The 19,194-nt window shown below is 50.1% G+C and overlaps 1 protein-coding gene across 1 annotated transcript; it reads left to right on the forward strand.

The window, feature by feature from the left end:
• Positions 1 to 5,945: 5,945 nt before the first annotated feature.
• LOC127034947 (zinc finger protein 454-like) lies at positions 5,946 to 18,852 on the forward strand. Its single transcript, XM_050924367.1, has 5 exons — positions 5,946 to 5,985; positions 7,840 to 8,243; positions 12,797 to 12,923; positions 14,177 to 14,284; positions 17,282 to 18,852. Exons 1-5 carry the CDS (start codon positions 5,946 to 5,948, stop codon positions 18,850 to 18,852), a joined length of 2,250 nt encoding a protein of 749 aa, XP_050780324.1.
• Positions 18,853 to 19,194: the final 342 nt, after the last annotated feature.

Genomic DNA, 19,194 nt, shown 5'->3' on the forward strand with positions numbered 1-19,194 from the left:
TGAGAACCCACTGAATTAACTCCTCTTAAGCATCAGGGAATGCAGGGGAGGGGGGTCTCCTTTGGTAGGGTTGGGAAGGATATTGCTCTTCTCATGTGATCCCTCCCTCAGTGGCTAATTGTAAATGAAGCTACCCTCCCCTGATATGAATCTCCCTATGGCACTGAAATTAAATGTAGACTATAATTTGGCATTTGAGAAGTGAAAGGGATGGCAGCCCTAATGGAAAACCTAACAGCTTGGCTCTTCTGCAAGCCTCAAACTGCTGAATGAGCTTTAGGGTAGGGAAGGCTGTGCTTTCCAGACAGCCTGGCCCTGCGCCCTATCCAACCCCCACACAATTCCTGCCCTTCAACTGCCTGCCCCACTCAGAATCCCTGACCCATCCTGTTCCTTGCCCCCTCACCGTCCCCCAGAGATCCCCACCACCACCACCACCCTGGGACCCCACCCCTGTTCCCTGTCCCCTGACTGCCTTGACCCCTATCCACCCTGCCGCTGAGTCCTGACAGACCCCCAGAATGCCCACAATCCAACCCCAACGTTCTCTGTCGCCTGACCGGCCCCCCAACTTCTGCCCCTGTCCCTGGGACTCCCTGCCCCTTATCCAACCCCACCCCGCCCCGGCCCCTTGCCCCTGGTTCCCCTCTCACCTGCAGCCTCAGTGCATCCAGGACCACCCCTGGACAGCTGCAGCGTGGCTCCGGCGGGGCCCCTGAGCTCCTCCCCGCCCAGAGCTGCGTGGTCAGGAGGAGGGGCTGCGAGCTCCAGGCTGAGCGGGGTGGAGCTCAGGAGCCCCGCTGGAGCCATGCTGCAGCAGTGTTCAGGGACGCTGCTGGATGTGCTGAGGCTCCGGGTGAGGGGCGGAGGCGGGGTCGGGCCAGGGCTGGAGCCTCAGCCGTTCTCTTGAGGGCCCCTGCGGAGCCCAGAGCAAATTGCCCCACTTGCCCCCCACCCCAGGGCGGCCCTGCCAGCCAGGAGGGCTAGGGTGCCTGTTTAATAAAACAGGTGGTCTCCAAAGGAAAGCCGAGGTGTGTCCTTTGGCTGCATTTCAGGACTTTTATGGACTATATGCCTTGTGTGTGAGATAAATGGTCTGTGTCTTGGGCCTTTTGAGGATTGTTTGCACTGTTGGGATAATAAACCAGACCTGGGTAGGGGTAATATCAAACCCAGGAGAAGGGGCCTGAGAGGGGAAACTGAGGCGGCAATCCTTGTGTTACTGCGCCCACCCACAAGGGGGTGCTTGGGTCAAGGGGAATAATGACCATCAATCTGCCACTTCAAAACAAAAAATAAGTAAAGAAAAAACACCTCGGGTTATTTGCATGCTACTTTCTCCATCAGGAAGTAGCAAAGCCCATTTTTTACTAATCCAGTGTAGGGCGGGGAAGTGGAGCTGGCATTCTTTCCCAAAGGTTCTGGGGACTGTACATGCAAAACCATCAGAAAACAGAAAACACGAGAACAAGCCTAAGCTAAAGCAAATGTGTGCTTCAGATTCCTGCAGCGCCTAATAAACGAGAAAACAATAGTCACTACCCAGCGAGAGCAAAGCCTCATGATTGTTCTTCTTCACGTCCTTGGACAGCCCCTTCTGCCATTCCGCTAGCTCCTCCCACTCCTCCGCGGAGAAATAGACAGCGACGTCATCAAATGTGACTGGAGCCTGAAACAGTGAATAAACCGTGATCAGCAACGTTTGCTTCAGTCTCCCCTGACAGCAGCAGCCCTGGGGCCCAGCAGGGCAGGCAGAGCCGGCTTTAGGCCTATTCCACCAATTCTCCGAATCGGGCCCCGCGCCTAAGAAGGCCCCGAGCCCAGTGAGAATCCCTTCCCTGGCTAGAGGTGCCTTTTTAATCTTTACTCACCTGGCAGCCCTTTGGGTCTTCAGTGGCACTTCGGCGGCAGGTCCTTTGCTCGCTCTGGGTCTTCGGCAGCACTTTGGCGGTGGGTCCTTCAGTGCTGCCGAAGACCTGGAGTGAGTGAAGGACTCGCTGCCGAAGTGCCGCCAAAGACTCAGAGCACCGCCCGATGAGTACAAGCCCCAAGTGTTTTTTTACGTGTGTTTTTTTTTTTTAAGTCATCCCTACTGGGGCCCCATCGAAACTGTTCAAATTGGTCCCCGCACTTCCTAAAGCTGGCCCTGAGGGCAGGGAGAGCATTTCCCCTGTGCGTGAAGCCCACACCCAGAACACAGAGTCCAGCTGGTGCATCCGGGGTGGAAATCCCATCCTGACAGCTCACCCGTCACCACCAGGCAAACCTAATTTGGGATGTCCCTAGAGATTTCCCACCAAGATGAAACCAGTCCCACCTCCAGCCCTTTTACATGAACAACGTTTAAATGGTATGACTATTGTCTGACAGGTGAGGAGCCCCAGCCATTGAGCAGGACCTCACTGTGCACGGTGCTGGACAAACAGGGAACAAAGAGATGGGTCCCCATCCCCAGGGTCTTACAGTCTAGGTCAGTTCCCATATGTAGACCCATTCGACCTGATCCAGGCCTTAAGACAAGAGCGCGTTTACTACCTTTTTATTCCCACCATGACACAGCTCTGGGAGAGAACTGCTTTCTAGAGGTGTTCAAGCATCATCAGTAGAATTGTTAAGTAAGTTCCAAGTTCATTGCCGAGGATCACGTACTGGGTATCATATAAAGAGCCCAACCTAATGTTCAGCTCCCAGTGAGAGCCCAGCCTGACGCTCAGCTCCCAGGCAGTGTCTGCAGGCACGAACACAACATCTTTGTTCCATGTCAGTGGAGTGCGGAGCAGGGCGGGGAGTCATTATCAGCCAACACAGACGGACACCATGATGCACCGTTGCAGAGAGGAATGGACCTTGAACGGCATTTGTGTGAGAGAGGAAAGCTTTGCTTAGAGGCCCCGGAAAGGACCCATTCCTTCCCCCTTCTGCTCCTAATCAATAGGACCCCTGCCTCTCTCTCCACTCCTGATCTCCCCATCCCCCTTGCCGCATCATGGGACCCCTCTCATCTCCAAGAGCCAGCTCCTCATCAGCCGGGTGGTCTGATGGTCCCTATCCTCCAGACCTGCCTTCTTCTGGTTGAAGTTGCTTGTTGGCTATGCCCAGGCTGGGCTCCTAGTGCAACTCACCTGCCCCTGCTGGTTCCCAGTCTGAAGGCAATACCGGGGGGAAAGCAAGACTGGGGAGTGAGGCAGAAGGGACCACAGACCAGGGGAGGAGTGGAACATCCTGTGAGGGGAAAGGGCTGCATCATCCCAATTGGTCCCACCTCCAAATAGTGAGAAACTCTACCTCTTGTCCATCACAGGGTGCTCCACCAGTGACCTAGGAGCACATTGTCCCCAGTGTGACGCTGCTGAGATCAGGAAATTGCAACAGGGTAGGTGTGTCTCCTGGGGATGAACAGGTGTCTTACAGGTTAATGAAGACAGGCTCTGGGCTGAGAATATGTTACACTCCCTGCAGAAATCTGGTGAAGTTAAACTGTTGTTTGTAACTCTGTTGCCAACCCCCAGGGGTCAGAAAACATGAGTCTGACCCCGCAAGATTCTGAGACTAGCTTACAGATCCTGAATTTTTAGAAAATCAATTTTAGTTCCCTTTTAGCATTTAATTAATTATCATAATGTTTAGGAGTCCCAGTTATTAACCCATACCCCATGGTGTCAGATGCTGTACAATTTTATTCATCTTCTTGTTTCTGAATCTTTAGAGGACACTGGGGTCATGTTTTCAGCCTTTTCTCTGCAACCACAAAGGCTGAAACTTAAAATGCTAGCGGAGAGTCTCACATGATCACCTGACTCCAGGAGTTGGGGCTTTGCAGAAAACACCAACTGTCTTGAGGCTCATGATCAAATCACTAGCATTGGCAACATTGATTTGAGGAAAGGTGGGGTTTGTTCGTGTGAAGCATTATTGCTGTATAGCTCATGATAAACAGGGCCATGCTATTCAGTCTACCCACAGGCAAAAGCCTAAGAAATTCAGTGACAAAACCCGATGTGAGCAGACCCTGCTCCAGCATTGCTCTTTGTGATTGTCCTCAGCTTGTTCCTTAGCTGTAGCTCAATAGCCCTGGAGGAATCCATGCCTCTTGCTGGAACTGTCACAGTAGAACATGTTTCACACTGGTGTATCCCCTTCTTCAAGAAGCCATTTCTCTTCTAATGGATAACGCTCTAATTGTCCTAAATCTCACACACCTACACACTACCATTTGCACCTGTAGATTCGCCCACACGGGAGAAGCAAATAACCCCCTTTGGTGCTAATGCCAGCTGAGCTAAAGCAGTGTTAGCGCTGGGGGCAGAGCGACGGTAGCCAGCCCTTTTCTTGCCTCTTAGTTGACTGGACTTGTTTACCGCAGGTTTAACTAATAAAGTGGTAAAAATGAAGCCTCAGCTGAACCTACAATAGACCTCTTTGTAAATTCCTTAGTGTAGACAGGCCCTAAGTGAATATTTAAACTGGCACACAACATATGTTCAAAGTGTGTCTTACAAGAACGTGTCAGATCCTGGCAGAAATATGAATCCAGAAACTCAAATGACATTTAAAATAATGTTTGCCCAATTTCTATCCCAAGCAGCATGCACCTGTGCCTCAGTTTCCCCATCTAACAAAAGAGAATAATGGCACTGACCTCCTTTATAAAGCACTTGATGAACAGTGCTATGAAGGAAGTGGGTATTATTATTAGGTGTCTGACACTCACAAGCCAGGCTCCTGGTTCTCCAGGTGGCTTAGACCTGATTTGGATTGGAAGGATCATTTTATGATCCTCTAGTCAAGATGCTACAGCCAGTGACAAACTGATGTCTAGAAAGACAGTAGGTGTCTATGGTTCAGCTGACAAAATTCCCTACTCAGAGGGGAGAATTCCTGAGCCCAGCAGGACTTTATTCAGCATCTCACAGAAGCTTCCTCTCCCTTGATTGCTGGTTGGAGACTCTTACACTCTCTATATCTGAAATCGCACTAGGCAGTATGGAAAATGGCCTTTGTTTATCAGGCAGTCACTGAAATGATGGGAAGTCCTGCTAGCTCTTCCGCCACGAGGTTTAGTACTTTTGTCATTTGGGTGAGGCATCAAACCAAGGAAACAGCCACTGTGGTCATTATAAAATCCTATTGCACTTTTCACAAGAAGGAGAGTGTTAACCCTTGCGATCAATTCCAATTCTGCCGATCCTACAATAACTCCTCCTTCCCCCACAATTTCAGCTGGACATGGTATCTTCACTTCCTGTTGCCTACTGTATATAAGCCATTAATTAGCTATTGTATTTCATTCCAGTGGCTGGTGAAATTGATTCCTGTATAATTTGTAGTTTGTTAGTCAAATGAGTTTGAAGTCCATTTGGATGAAAGGAGCTATCTATTGAAATGTATGATCATTACATAGTTACAGACCTACTGGCAGGGCCGGCTCCAGCGTTTTAGCCACACCCCCCCCCACAAAAAAATAAAAAAAGCTGTGATTGACGGCACTTCAGTGGCAGGTCCTTCCCTCCAAGAGGGACTGAGGGACCCGCTGCTGAATTACCACCAAAGACCCAGACGTGCCGCCCCTTCCCGTTGGCCGCCCCAGGCAGCTGCTTGCTGCGCTAGTGCCTGGAGTTGGCCCTGCCTACTGGATCTTCCAGAGACAGGGCCTTACTCCTATGCATTCTCCTCCCTCCAGAAGATGGATCCTGCCACCAAGTGCAGGGGCTGTAATGAGGAAGAGAGGGACACAAAGAAGCAGTGCCAGGATTTATGTAGCATGAAGAATCCCAGGCTCTTTTCTGCTCAAGTAGCATGACAGAAAAATGCTGCTTTAGAAAACACAGAGGCCCAGCCCCATTGAGAAGTGGGAACAGCAGAACGTTCTGCGTTAACTTGTTCTGCTTAATATCATCAGCTTTCTCCTTCTCTTCCCTGGGCTCAAAGCTCAGCATTTACTTGGAATGGAGGCAAGTGTGGGGCAGACATCCACTAAGGACCCTGGTGAGCGGAAGACAAGTTCCAGCAGGGCTCTATTGTGCGTGGCTTTGTGGCACAAAGGGCTAAGAAACAGATTTCCATTTTAAATGAGAGTTCTGCAAAACCTGGTGGAAAAGATTCTACAGCTCTAGTCTGTGGGTGTTGGTGTTTGCCTTCTAATCTAGCAGCAGAATATACAGTACGGGAGTTGGTAACATTTAACTCTTATTGAACATGACAAAGTTATTCTCTGCCAGGTTTACTGATCAGTATAACTAGCAACAGTTTCACACGATAGATAGAGGGGGTGTATGGAGACAGATAGATAGATAGATACTGGGTATATGTATATATACACCTTTCCATGTCTGTATAAATAATTCTGTGTGTGCTTGTAAAGATATATTAAAGACTATCAGTCAGCTGTACAATTTGTCTCTGGCAAACCAACGATTCATTTAACTCTCTGCTCTCACATACACCACCACATTTCTTGCTCATCATGCACTCAGAACAGTTTTCCTCCCAACAAAGCAGTGCCACTATTTTATTGCCCCTTTAAAAGAGCAGATGCTACTTCACCCATGAATGCACTGCCCCTGTTCCACCCAGGATCCCTCCCATTCTGCCCCCCCCCTCCACAGCCCCCAAACTCATTTGCTCCTTTTTGCCCACCCCCATAGGCCCCAAGACCAGAACAGCTCTTCCCCCTCCCCCTCAGCCCTGAGACCTCAGCGGGGAGCAAAAGCCCCTCCTGTCCCAGGGCCGCAACAGGGGTCCAGGTGCTGGGTTTCCCCTGCCACCCCCAGCACTTCTGCGGGGGACCAGGGTCAGGGAGCTACGGCTTACCCTGCCCCTCCTGCCCAGCACTTCTCTTGGAAAGTGGGGTCAGGCACGGGGGCTTCCCCTGCCTCCTCACAGCTTCTGGCAGGGATGGGGTCAGGGTGCTGGGGCCTCCCCCATTCTGTAGCTTTTACCGGGTATGGGGTTGGAGGTTGCTGGGGCTTCTCCTGTCCTGCCCTGCCCACTTGGCGCTGCTACCTGGGAGCAGGATTTGGGTGTGGGGGCTTCCCCTGCCCCACCCAACAGTGGATTTTTTCCAGAGACTCCCAGCTGGCCGGGACCCCTGGATTCCATCCGCCACTGTGCACAGCACTGGAGATATCAGCCCATGGTTTCTGCCTCACTCTGGCTGCACTGAGATCCATGGGGCCCGGATTTCACCCTGTGCCTGACCGAGACCAGCTCAGAATGTCTTGTTTGGATGGTGGCCCAGGGCTGCCCTGCTGCATTAAACCCGGTTCCTCTCCCTCATCAGCATCACTAGGCCATGGGCTGCCCTCCCTGACCTGTGCTAGGCCAGCTGAGCGGCACTGCCGGGGCAATGCCCAAATCGCTCACTAGCCAGAGCACCGGGAAAGAGGGAGGCAGGGGCCTCAGGGGGCTCTGAGCTCAGGAGCAACTCCTGGGCGACAGAAGGGCAGGAAGATCCAGTGCTTACAGCGGTCTGAAGAAAGGGGGGGTCTCTCACTCTGTGCGGGGGGACTTAGCTGGGCGGGTGCTGCCAGTTCTGCCCTCAGTGACCCAGATCAGAATTTGGGTGTTTGCTTGTTGCCAGGTCCGCTCGCCCTTCCCCCCGCCATCCTCTTTAAGCACCGAGAAGGCCCCGGGAAGAGCTGTGCTAGGTGGAGCGAGCAGCCCCCCAGCAGCAGGTCCCCCGCCCCGCCCTGCCCAGCCCCCTGCCAGCTGGCGAGCTCCCCTAGACAGGTGCTCCCCCCCGGGCTCCGCAGCCGCCGGGCACCCCGTGAGCAAGGCCAGTCCCGCTCTGCGGCTCCCGCGCTCCCCGGGGCCCCTGGACCGGCGGTGACTCGCCCCCAGGCCACGTTCGCTCCCAACACACCCAGCGGCAGCTGGGCCCGCGGAGCCGGAGGGCGGCGCACCCCAGCGGGGGAAGGTGGCTCCGGCTGGGCGCCAGGACGCGGCTGGCAGAGGCGGGCGGGCTCCCGGGAAGACGCGCGGCCCGCGGAGGGGCGGAACTGCTGCCTCGGGAGCCTCCGGCGCGGCGGCTGCAAACGCGCCTCGCTCGCCTGAGCCCGGGGCAGCTGCGGCCTTTGTGCGTCTGCAGCGGGCTCGGCTCGGCTGGGCTAGTCCCTCCTGCGCGGCGGCCAGGCCGGGCCGGGCTCCGTGGCGAGGGGCCCGATAGCGGGGAGGCTGCAGCCGAGAGAGCGAAGCTGCCGCTGCCCGATGCCGGCCGGGGCATGGCTGGGGCGCGCTGCGCTCAGGTAGGGCTTTGCCATGGGACCTGCAGCGGGGCCGGGGCTGCGCGCCCCGCACTGGTTCTGGGGGCCATTTCCTGCCGTGCCACGGACTTTCCGGGTCCTGGGGCCGAGTCCCTACCTCGCTGGGCCTCAGTTGTTATCTGTACAATGGGCTCATCCACCACGCCGCACCACCAGCGGGCTCAGGGGCGGGGCTGGCTGTCAGGATAATACACTAACCTAGGGATTCTCACAGGTCTGTACCTGTGACCCCTTTCACATACCGAGCCATTGAGTCTGACCCCCTTATACAGTAAAACACTTTTAACTATATTTAACACCCTTATAAATGCTGGATGCAAAGCAGGGTCTGGGGTGGTGGCTGACAGCTCATGATCCCCCCATGTAATAACCTCACGGCCCCCAGAGGGGTCCTGACCCCCAGTTTGAGAACCTCCGCACTAACAGTTGTGAAGCGCTTGGAGATCTCCTTTTGAAAAGTGTTGTAGAGGAGGGAGGGTTATTAGTTATTATTAATGTGTCATCTCCTTATGTTCCCCATGCAGCATAGGCTCCTCTGCCAACGTTCCTTCTGTAAGTGCCCTCTGAGCCCCACGCCAGTCTTCCCCATCCCACCCCAGCTCATTCAAGGCATTATTCAGTGCTGGCTAAAATGCTCCCCCATTCCTCTCTCCCCCCCAAAAAATACTGGAGGATAGTTTGCACCTGAGTAGATGTTTGTACACCAATACAAGGAGCCTAGGTAACAAAATGGAGGCACTAGAACTACTGATGCAGGAAGTGAAACCAGATATTATTGGGATAACAGAAACATGGTGGAATAGTAGTCATGACTGGAGTACAGGTATTGAAGGTTATGTGCTGTTTAGGAAAGACAGAAATAAAGGCAAAGGTGGTGGAGTAGCATTGTATGTCAATGATGAGGTTAACTGTAAAGAAATAAGAAGTGATGGAATGGATAAGACAGAGTCTTGGGCAAAAATCACATTGGGGAAGAAAGCTACTAGAGCCTCCCCTGAGATACTGCTTGGGGTGTGCTACAGACCACTGGGATTTGATTTGGATATGGATAGAAACCTCTTTAATGTTTTTAATGAAGTAAACACTAATGGGAATTGTGTGATCATGGGAGACTTTAACTTCCCAGATATAGACTGGAGGAGAAATGCTAGTAACAATAATAGGGCTCAGATTTTCCTGGATGCGATAGCTGATGGATTTCTTCACCAAGTAGTTGAAGAACTAACAAGAGGGGATGCCATTTTAGATTTGGTTTTGGTGAGTAGAAGAAATGGTTGTAGGGGACAACCTTGGTTTGAGTGATCATGAGCTAATTCAGTTCAAACTAGGTGGAAGGATAAACTAAAATAGATCTGGGACTAGGGTTTTTTATTTCAAAAGGGCTAACTTTAAAGAATTAAGGAAATTAGTTAGGAAAGTGGATTGGACTGAAGAACTTGTGGATCTAGAGGCAGAGGAGGCCTGGAATTACTTCAAGTCAAAGTTGCCGAAACTATCAGAAGCCTGCATCCCAAGAAAGGGGGAAAAAATCATAGGCAGGAGTTGTAGACCAAGCTGGATGAGCAAGCATCTCAGAGAGGTGATTAAGAAAAAGCAGAAAGCCTACAAGGAGTGGAAGATGGACGGGATTAGCAAGAAAGGCTACCTTATTGAGATCAGAACATGTAGGGACAAAGTGAGAAAGGCCAAAAGCCATGTAGAGTTGGACCTTACAAAGGGAATTAAAACCAATAGTAAAAGGTTCTATAGCCATATAAATAAGAAGAAAACAAAGAAAGAAGAAGTGGGACTACTAAACACTGAGGATGGAAAGGAGGTTAAGGATAACCTAGGCATGGCCCAATATCTAAACAAATACTTTGCCTCAGTCTTTAATGAGGCTAATGAGGAGCTTAGGGATAATGGTAGGATGACAAATAGGAATGAGGCTATGGAGGTAGATATTACCACATCCGAGGTAGAAGCCAAACTCGAACAGCTTAATGGGACTCAATCAGGGGCCCAGATAATCTTCATCCAAGAATATTAAAGGAACTGGCACATGAAATTGCAAGCCCATTAGCAAGATTTTTTAAGGAATCTGTAAACCCCGTATGACTGGAGAATTTCTAACATAATTCCTATTTTTAAGAAAGGAAAAAAAAAGTGATCCAGGTAACTACTGGCCTGTTAGTTTGACATCTGTAGTATGCAAGGTCGTGAAAAAAATTTTGAAGGAGAAAGTGGTTAAGGACATTGAGATCAATGGTAATTGGGACAAAATACAACATGGTTTTACAAAAAGTAGATCATGCCAAACCAACCTGATCTCCTTCTTTGAGAAAGTAAAAGAATTTTTAGACAAAGGAAATGCAGTGGATCTCGATTTCAGTAAGGCATTTGATCTGGTTCCACACGGGGAATTATTAGTTAAGTTGGAAAAGATGGGGATCAATATGAAAACTGAAAGGTGGATAAGGAACTGGTTAAAGGGGAGACTACAACGGGTTGTACTGAAAGGTGAACTGTCAGGCTGGAAGGAGGTTACTAGTGGAGTTCCTCAGGGATCAGTTTTGGGACCAATCTTATTTAATCTTTTTATTACTGATCTTGGTACAAAAAGTGGGAATGTGCTAATAATGTTTGTGGATGACACAAAGCTGGGGGGTATTGCTAACACAGAGAAGGACCGGGATATCCTACAGGAAATCTGGATGACCTTGTAAACTGGAGTAATAGTAAAAGGATGAAATTTAATAGTGAAAAGTGCAAGGTCATACATTTAGGGATTAATAACAAGAATTTTTGTTATAAATTGGGGACTCATCAGTTAGAAGTAAGGAGAGGAAGAGAAGGACCTTGGAGTATTGGTTGATCACAGGATGACTATGAGCCACTAATGTGATATGGCCATGGAAAAAGCTAATGTGGTCTTGGGATGCATCAGGCAAGGTATTTCCAGTAGAGAGAAGGAGGTGTTAGTACTGTTACACAAGGCACTGGTGAGACCTCATCTGGAATACTGTGTGCAGTTCTGGTCTCCCATGTTTAAGAAGGATGAATTCAAACTGGAACAGGTACAGAGAAGGGCTACTAGGATGATCCGAGGAATGGAAAACCTGTCTTATGAAAGGAGACTCAAAGAGTTTGGCCTGTTTAGCATAACCAAAAGAAGGCTGAGGGGAGATATGATTGCTCTCTACAAATGTATCAGAGGGATAAATACCAGGGAGGGAGAGGAATTATTTAAGCTCAGTACCAATGTGGACACAAGAACAAATGGATATAAACTGGCCATCAGGAAATTTAGACTTGAAATTAGATGAGGGTTTCTAACCACCAAAGACTCAAGTTCTGGAACAGCCTTCCAAGGGGAGCAGTGGGGGCAAAAGACATATCTGGCTTCAAGACTAAGCTTGATAAGTTTATGGAGGGGATGGTATGATGATGAGCCTAATTTTGGCAATTAATTGATCTTTGATTACTAGCAGTAAATATGCCCACTGGCCTGTGATGGGATGTTAGATGGGGTGGGATCTGAGTTACTACAGAGAATTCTTTCCTGGGTGCTGGCTGATGAGTCTTGCCCACATGCTCAGGGTTTAGCTGATCGCCATATTTGGGGTCGGGAAGGAATTTTCCTCCAGGGCAGATTAGCAGAGGCCCTGGGGGGGGGGGTTCGCCTTCCTCTGCAGCATGGGGCATGGGTCACTTGCTGGAAGATTTTCTGCACTTTGAAGTCTTTACACCACAATTTGAGGACTTCAATAGCTCAGACATAGGTTAGGAGTTTGATACAGGAGTGGGTGGGCGAGTGAGATTCTATGACCTGCATTGTGCAGGAGGTCATACAAGATGATCATATTGGTCCCTTCTGATCTTAAAGTCTATTTATCTATGACACGACAGAAAATGCACTGAAGACTGAATTATAATGCAGGCTACGTGTATCATGAATGCTCTACACCTGCGTTAATGAATCACAGCATCTTTCATGTGAACAGCTCCCTGGCTGCTGGCTGTGAGGAGCTGTTGATGTTCCTAGCCAGACCTCATCCCATGAGTCACGGTGAAATGTTCCATCTTGGCCCTAACAAACGATGGGCCAGACCCAGCCGTATGCAACTTGCATTTTCCAGGCAAGTCTCTGGGACACGCTCGGGAGTGATGTAAACGCTGGTGTGAGTTACAGGTTGGATTTGCTGGTCAGTGGGGCCTAACAAACAGCTGACGTCTCTAATCCAAACACATGGCTACGGCAGCTAGGCGGGGAGGCACTGGGTACTGCTTCAGCAGGAAATCACCACCGAGACAAAGGCCAGGCTGCTGCTCCCCGTCCCTGCATCCACTGCACACTGTTCCCGTCAGAGCCCTGCGGTGACAAGTGTGAGCTGTCCCAGGGGATTCACATCCTGCAGGCACCAGCAGCAACGTGTGTTGTCAGCGTGTGTTACACACGCAGGAAACGCTCTCCCTGCCCTGCCAGACCCAGGGCTGCTGCTGTCAGGGTGTGACTGAAGCAGATGTTGCTGATCATGGTTTATTTGCTGTTTCAGGCTCCAGTCACATTTGACGACGTCGCTGTCTATTTCTCCGCGGAGGAGTGGGAGGAGCTAGTGGAGTGGCAGAAGGAGCTGTACAAGGACGTGATGAGGGACAACTACGAGGCTTTGATCTCCCTGGGTAATGATTAGTGGTCACTCATTCATTAGAACAGGGGTCCCCAACGCTGCGCCTGTGGGCGCCATGGCATCTTAATGCGCCCACGTCCTGGCCCCCGGGAGAGCACCTGCCGAAATGCCACCGAATTTCAGCAGCATTTCTGCAGGGATGCCTCTTGATGACAACCTTGTCACCAACACGTGATGTCATCGAGAGGCTTCGCCCCCGAAATTTGGGAGCGACACCTCTCACTGACACCGCTTTCCATTGACAGATGACGTCATCGAGAGGCGTCCCTCCCGATTTTTGGCGTCGACGCCTCTTGATTATGTCACTTGTTGACGGTAAGCGGCATAATCGAGAGGCGTCGCCACCGAAATTCGGCGGCATTTCGGCGGGTGCTCCACCGCTGCAGTGGTCCTTCCTCTGGCGCCTGACAGAGGAAAAGGTTGGGGACCACTGCATTAGAAGCTGCAGCCCCCAAATAAGAGAGCTTCAGGCCATGCTCTGTAGTGTGATTACATGAAACAAGGAGCCCTGCCTTAAGCACCAACCAGAGAACTCCCTGACTGGGAAGTTCTTCCATTTATTAAACTCCCCCTGCAACACATCCTGGTCCTCGCTGGCGACTGTGAAGGATCAGGGAGCCTATAACCACTGCACACGCTGTGCACGCTCTGCCCAAGGCAGGGCTCCATAGAGAGCGCTCCCTGCGTGCTCCGTGGTACCATTGTGGGAGCAGAATGGAGACGTTTCCTGTGTTTAGGGAGAAGTTCGGATGTAAGTGGGCTGGTGGCTGAGGCCATGGGGCACATCGTGTATCGTTCATGCCTCTACAGGAAGTGCAGGTACCTGAGTCTTGCAGGAGTTTTTCAGCTCATCTCAATCCATAAAGCTTTTTTGCCTCTGGAGCTTCACTCTCTTCCCGGGTAGTTCATACACTGAGCTGGGGTTAAATCAGGAGTGTCATTCTAAAATGCTGACAGGACAGTGAGTAATTGCTGAGCTACGCATTAGGTGGGATGGATGGTCCAGTGGTCAGAGCGCTCGTTAGAATGTGAGAGACTTGAGTTCAGTTCCCTGCTCCACCACAGATTGTCTGGGGGACCTTGGGCAAGTCACAGGGTGCTGTGGGCCTCAGTTCCCCACCTGTAAAATGAGGATAACTGCCTTGCGCGGCTGCACAGGGGCTCGTGAGGATAAACACATCAATGATTGTAAGGGGCCAGCTAAGTACCTAGGATCCATAGATCATTCTCTTCTCCCATTACCAGGACATGCTGCTGCTAAACCTGACATTATCTGGCTGATTGAACGTGGGGAAGAGCCATGTGTCAAGGGTCACAAGGACTCGGGGAGTGGAAAAGCTTTTAACTTCATCTGTGAGTAACAATTTCCAAAGCGTTCGGAAACAATGAGTGTGTGGGACCCAGCCGCCCCTTCCTGCGGCTGGCCATTGCCTCTTTGCTCCCAGTAACAAACGCAGTAACTGTTGTTACTGGCGCATCATTTTGGCCGGTGTCAGCCATGCATACCCACCGTTGTATTTCCAACAGGGGGTCTTCATTTTCCCTTGCTATGGGTGACCGGCTCTGGGGAGCAAAGTGGAGCAAAACAGAGGCTGCTAAGGTGGACTTTGAAGTGCAGTGGAGAGGGCATTCTCTTGCTGGGAGCAAAAGGTCACAGAGAACAGCCACCCCTTTCCCAAGCTGATCTAGAATTGACAGAATCGCCAGATTGGTACAGTCTGAGAGCTCCTCCCCTTCCTAGCAGAGGACAGAGGCTCTCAATCAGTGCCCTGTCTGACTGCTATTTATTTGCTGCAAGCAAATGGAAACCCTTTAACAAACCTCTGTCTGTCTCCTTCCACTTTGTTACACTGTATTGACTTTCTGATTAGCTATGACATAATATCAGAGGAATCCAATTAGCAGGTCGGCAGTGATATCTAGAATGAAATTCTGGCCTCACTGCAGTCAATAGCAAAATTCCTATTGACTTCCATAGGACCAAGACTTCACCCTTAAAGCTTAGCGAATGATTTCAGAAACATTTGTGAGCTGTATTGACCCAAGAAGGCCAAAGGCAGACCTTGTGTAAGCAGCTGAAGCTGCTTTAATGTTAATGAAGTTGACTCACATCCAGCAGATCTGATCTGGGCCCTCTGCTTGCAGGTTGCCAAGTAGGATGTAGTTCTAGGGTAAGAGCCTGACCCCTCTGAAGTCAATGGCAAAATTCTCATTGACTTTAATGGAACCAGGATTTTGCTCATAATTTCTACATAAAACTGGACAGGAGTTTTCCAGCTGGTGCGTGGCTGAAAGTCCAATCTCATGGGAATGCTATAGAAACAAAATGTTAATGTCATTGAAATAAACTGGGGCTGTCAAGCGATTAAAAAAAATAATCATGATAAATTGCACAATTAAAAAAATCGCGATTAATCACTCTGTTAAACAACAATAGAATACCATTTATTTAAATATTTAGGATGTTTTTTACATTTTCAAATATTGATTTCAATTGTAACACAGAATACAAAGTGTACAGTGCTCTCTTTATATTTATTTTTATTACAAATATTTGCACTGTAAAAACCAAGTATAGAAAATAGTATTTTTCAATTCACCTAATACAAGTACTGTAGTGCAATCTCTTTATCATGAAAGTTAAACTTACAAATGTAGAATTATGTAAAAAAACCCAAAACCCTGCATTCAACAAAAAAACAATATAAAACTTTAGCGCCTACAAGTCCACTCAGTCCTACTTCTTGTTCAGCTAGCTGCTCAGACAAACAAGTTCATTTACATTTGCAGGAGATAATGCTCCCACTTCTTGTTCACAGTGTCACCTGAAAGTGAGAACAGGTGTTCACATGGCACTTTTGTAGCCAGTGCCACAAGATATTTACATGCCAGATGCGCTAAAGATTCATATGGCCCTTCATGCTTCAACCACCATTCCAGAGGACATGCTTCCATGCTGATGATGGTTTCTGCTCGATAACAATCCAAAGCAGTGTGGACTGACCCATGTTCATTTTCATCATCTGAGTCAGATGGCACCAGCAGAAGGTTGATTTTCGTTTTTGGTGGTTTGGGTTCTGTAGTTTCCGCATGAGAGTATTGCTCTTAAGATTTCTGAAAGCATGCACCACACCTCATCCCTCTCAAGACTTTGGAAGGCACTTCAGATTCTTAAATCTTCATTCCAGTATTGTAGCTATTTTTAGAAATCTCACCTTGGTACCCTCTTTTGCGGTTTGTCAAATCTGCAGTGAAAGTGTTCTTAAAATAAACAACGTGCTAAGTCGTCATCTGAGACTGCTGTGACATGAAATATATGGCAGAATGCGTGTAAAATAGAGCCGGAGACATACAGTTCTCCCCCAAGGAGTTCAGCCACAAATGTAATTAACGCATTATTTTTGTAATGAGCGTCATCAACTTGGAAGCATGTCCTCCGGAATGGTGGCCGAAGCATGAAGGGACATACGAATGTTTAGCATATCTGGCACATAGATACCTTGCAATGATGGCTATAAAAGTCCCATGTGAATGCCCGTTCTCACTTTCTGGTGACATTGTAAATAAGAAGTGGGCAGCATTATCTCCTGTAAATGTAAACAAACTTGTTTGTCTTAGAGATTGGCTGAACAAGAAGTAGGACTGAGTGGACTTGTAGGCTCTAAAGTTTTACATTGTTTTGTTTTTGAGTGTAGTTATGTATAGCTCAGTGGTTTAAGCATTGGCCTGCTAAACCCAGGGTTGTGAGTTCAATCCTTGAGGGGACCATTTGGGGAACTGGGGAAAAAAATCTGTCTGGGGATTGGTCCTGCTTTTGAGCAGGGGGTTGGACTAGATGACTTCCTGAGGTCCCTTCCAACCCTATGAGTCTATGAACAAAAAAATCTACATTCGTAAATTGCACTTTCATGCTAAAGAGATTGCACTATAGTACTTGTATGAGGTGAACTGAAAAATACTATTTCTTTTGTTTATCATTTTTACAGTGCACATATTTGTAATCAAAAGTAATAATATAAAGTGGGCACTGTACACTTGGTATTCTGTGTTGTAATTGAAATCAGTATATTTGAAAATGTAGAAAAACATCCAAAATATTGAATACATTTAACTGGTATTCTCTTGTTGAACAGTGCAATTAAAACTGCGATTAATCACAATTAATGTTTTTGAGTTAATCGCGTGAGTTAACTGTGATTAATTGACAGCCCTAAAATAAACCCATGATGTCGTTGACTGCTGCTCTGTAATTATGTTAACTGCACTATAGGCTGAACGTATTCACAGAAGCTTTCCATTTTCTCCAGCCCATGCAATAAATAACATCTAGATTCTCTCTCTCCATTGCAGCAGTTGCTGAGATCAGGGCGAAGAAGGAGACTCATCCACAGGAGACTCTCAGGGAATTGGAAGTGCCCAGGCTGTTAGCAGGGGGAGCCACAGAACGTGGCCTCCAGAGCTCGGACAGGGAATTAGCCTGTCAGGTTCAGTCCAGCTCAGAAGATCATCGGGGAAACTCTGCCAGAAGTGGAGTGGAGCCACCTCCTCCTTGGCAAAGCGGGCTCACTGCAACCACCTGGCAACGCCGCTGCCTGGGATGTGAGCAGGCGGCTCCTTTTGAGCTCTCTGGGGGATGCCTGCGTGAGGCTGAGGACAGGTTCTGGCCCTTGGATGTCCTGGCTCCCCAGCCATTCACTCCTGCAGAGACTCTGTATAAATGCATCCAGTGTGAGAAATGGTTCACTCACCTGCCAGCTGCAGGCGGTCACAGCGGGAACCCCGTGGGAGCAGAGCCCTCCATGTTCCCCAAGTGCAAGGGGAGCCGTGGGGAGAGCTCTCATCTTAGTGCATGTCAGAGAATCCCCCTAGGAAAGACCCCCTGTCTGTGCGCTCGGTGTGAGCAAAGCCCAGCCCAGCCCCTGTCCCAGAGAATCCCCCCACGAGAGACCCCCTGTCTGTGCACTCGCTGTGAGCAAAGCCCAGCCCAGCCCCTGCCCCAGAGAATCCCCCCAGGAGAGACCCCTTGTCTATGCGCTCGCTGTGAGCAAAGCCCAACCCGGCCTGCACCCCAGGAAATCCCCCCAGGAGAGATCCTCTGTCTGTGCACTCGCTGTGAGCAAAGCCCAGTCCGGCCTGTGCCCCAGAGAATCCCCCCAGAAGAGCGACTGTATAGGTGCCCCGAGTGCGAAAAAAGCTTCTGCTACAAGCAGGAATACACGTGGCACCAGAGAGCCCACCTTGGTGGTAGGCTCCATAAATGTAGTGGGTGCGAGAAAAGCTTCCGCTCCAAGCAGGAGCTGGTTTGGCACCAGCGGGCCCACGCAGCGGAGAGGCCATACAAGTGCAGTGAGTGTGAGAAGAGCTTCCACTACAAGCAAGAATTTGCCTGGCACCAGAGAGCTCACCTGGGCAACAGGCCGTACAAATGCCCCACCTGCGATAAGCACTTCCGCTACCAGCAAGAGTTCACATGGCACCAGCGGAGCCATGCTGGGGAAAAGAGCTACAAGTGCCTGGGCTGTGAGAAGAGCTTCCGCTACAAGCAGGAATTCATGTGGCACCAGAGGATCCACGCGGGGGAGAACTCCTACCGATGCCTCACGTGCCAGAGGACCTTCCGCTGCAAGCAGCAGTATACGAGCCACCAGAGGGTCCACAGTGGGGAGAGGCCCCATAGATGCTCCGAGTGTGGTAAGAGCTTCAGCCGGAATTCAGCTCTTCTTAAGCACCAGCGACTCCACACCGGGGAGGGACCTTACCGCTGTCCTGACTGCGAGAAAAGCTTCAGCCAGAGCACAAACCTTCTCCAACACCAGAGATCCCACGCACGCAGGAGAGCCCGGCTGGATGAGCAGAAGCCTTCCGAGGGGAGGCAACCCCAGCAAGGCCCAAACAAGGCTGCGGGCAGAGAGACCCTGTAAGCCCCCCAAGCCTGCAGCACGTTTCAGGGGAGGCACTCGCATCTGGGAGCCCGAAGCAAGAGAGGTGCTCAGCTGATGAACCCAGCATGCGAGAGCCTCACACACAGGCTGAAGTTGTAGTGCCACGCAGGAAAGGCCTGGGAAGGAGCTGAACGGGTGGAAAGGGCTGTAGAGTCTGAGTCCCTTGGGGAGCCCAGGAAGGACACACACACGGCAACGAGTTTGCAGTAGGTCCAGTAGGACGTCTCTTCCTGAAGGTGCTCAGATACTTCAGTGATGGGCAGCAGGCTAGAACCCTGGAATCCAGTGCCCCGTCTGGCTGCTGACTCTGTGCCTTCTTAT

This window comes from Gopherus flavomarginatus, chromosome 15 (genome assembly GCF_025201925.1).
Source record: "Gopherus flavomarginatus isolate rGopFla2 chromosome 15, rGopFla2.mat.asm, whole genome shotgun sequence".
NCBI classification, from domain to species: Eukaryota; Metazoa; Chordata; order Testudines; family Testudinidae; genus Gopherus; species Gopherus flavomarginatus.

Excerpts from the sequence above, each read along its gene's own strand:
- LOC127034947 (XM_050924367.1), top strand. The coding sequence starts at position 5,946 with ATGGAGGCAAGTGTGGGGCAGACATCCACTAAGGACCCTG. Across the intron at positions 5,986-7,839 it reads GACATCCACTAAGGACCCTG|GCCACGTTCGCTCCCAACAC; the intron begins GTGAGCGGAAGA and ends ACTCGCCCCCAG. Across the intron at positions 12,924-14,176 it reads CGAGGCTTTGATCTCCCTGG|GACATGCTGCTGCTAAACCT; the intron begins GTAATGATTAGT and ends TCCCATTACCAG.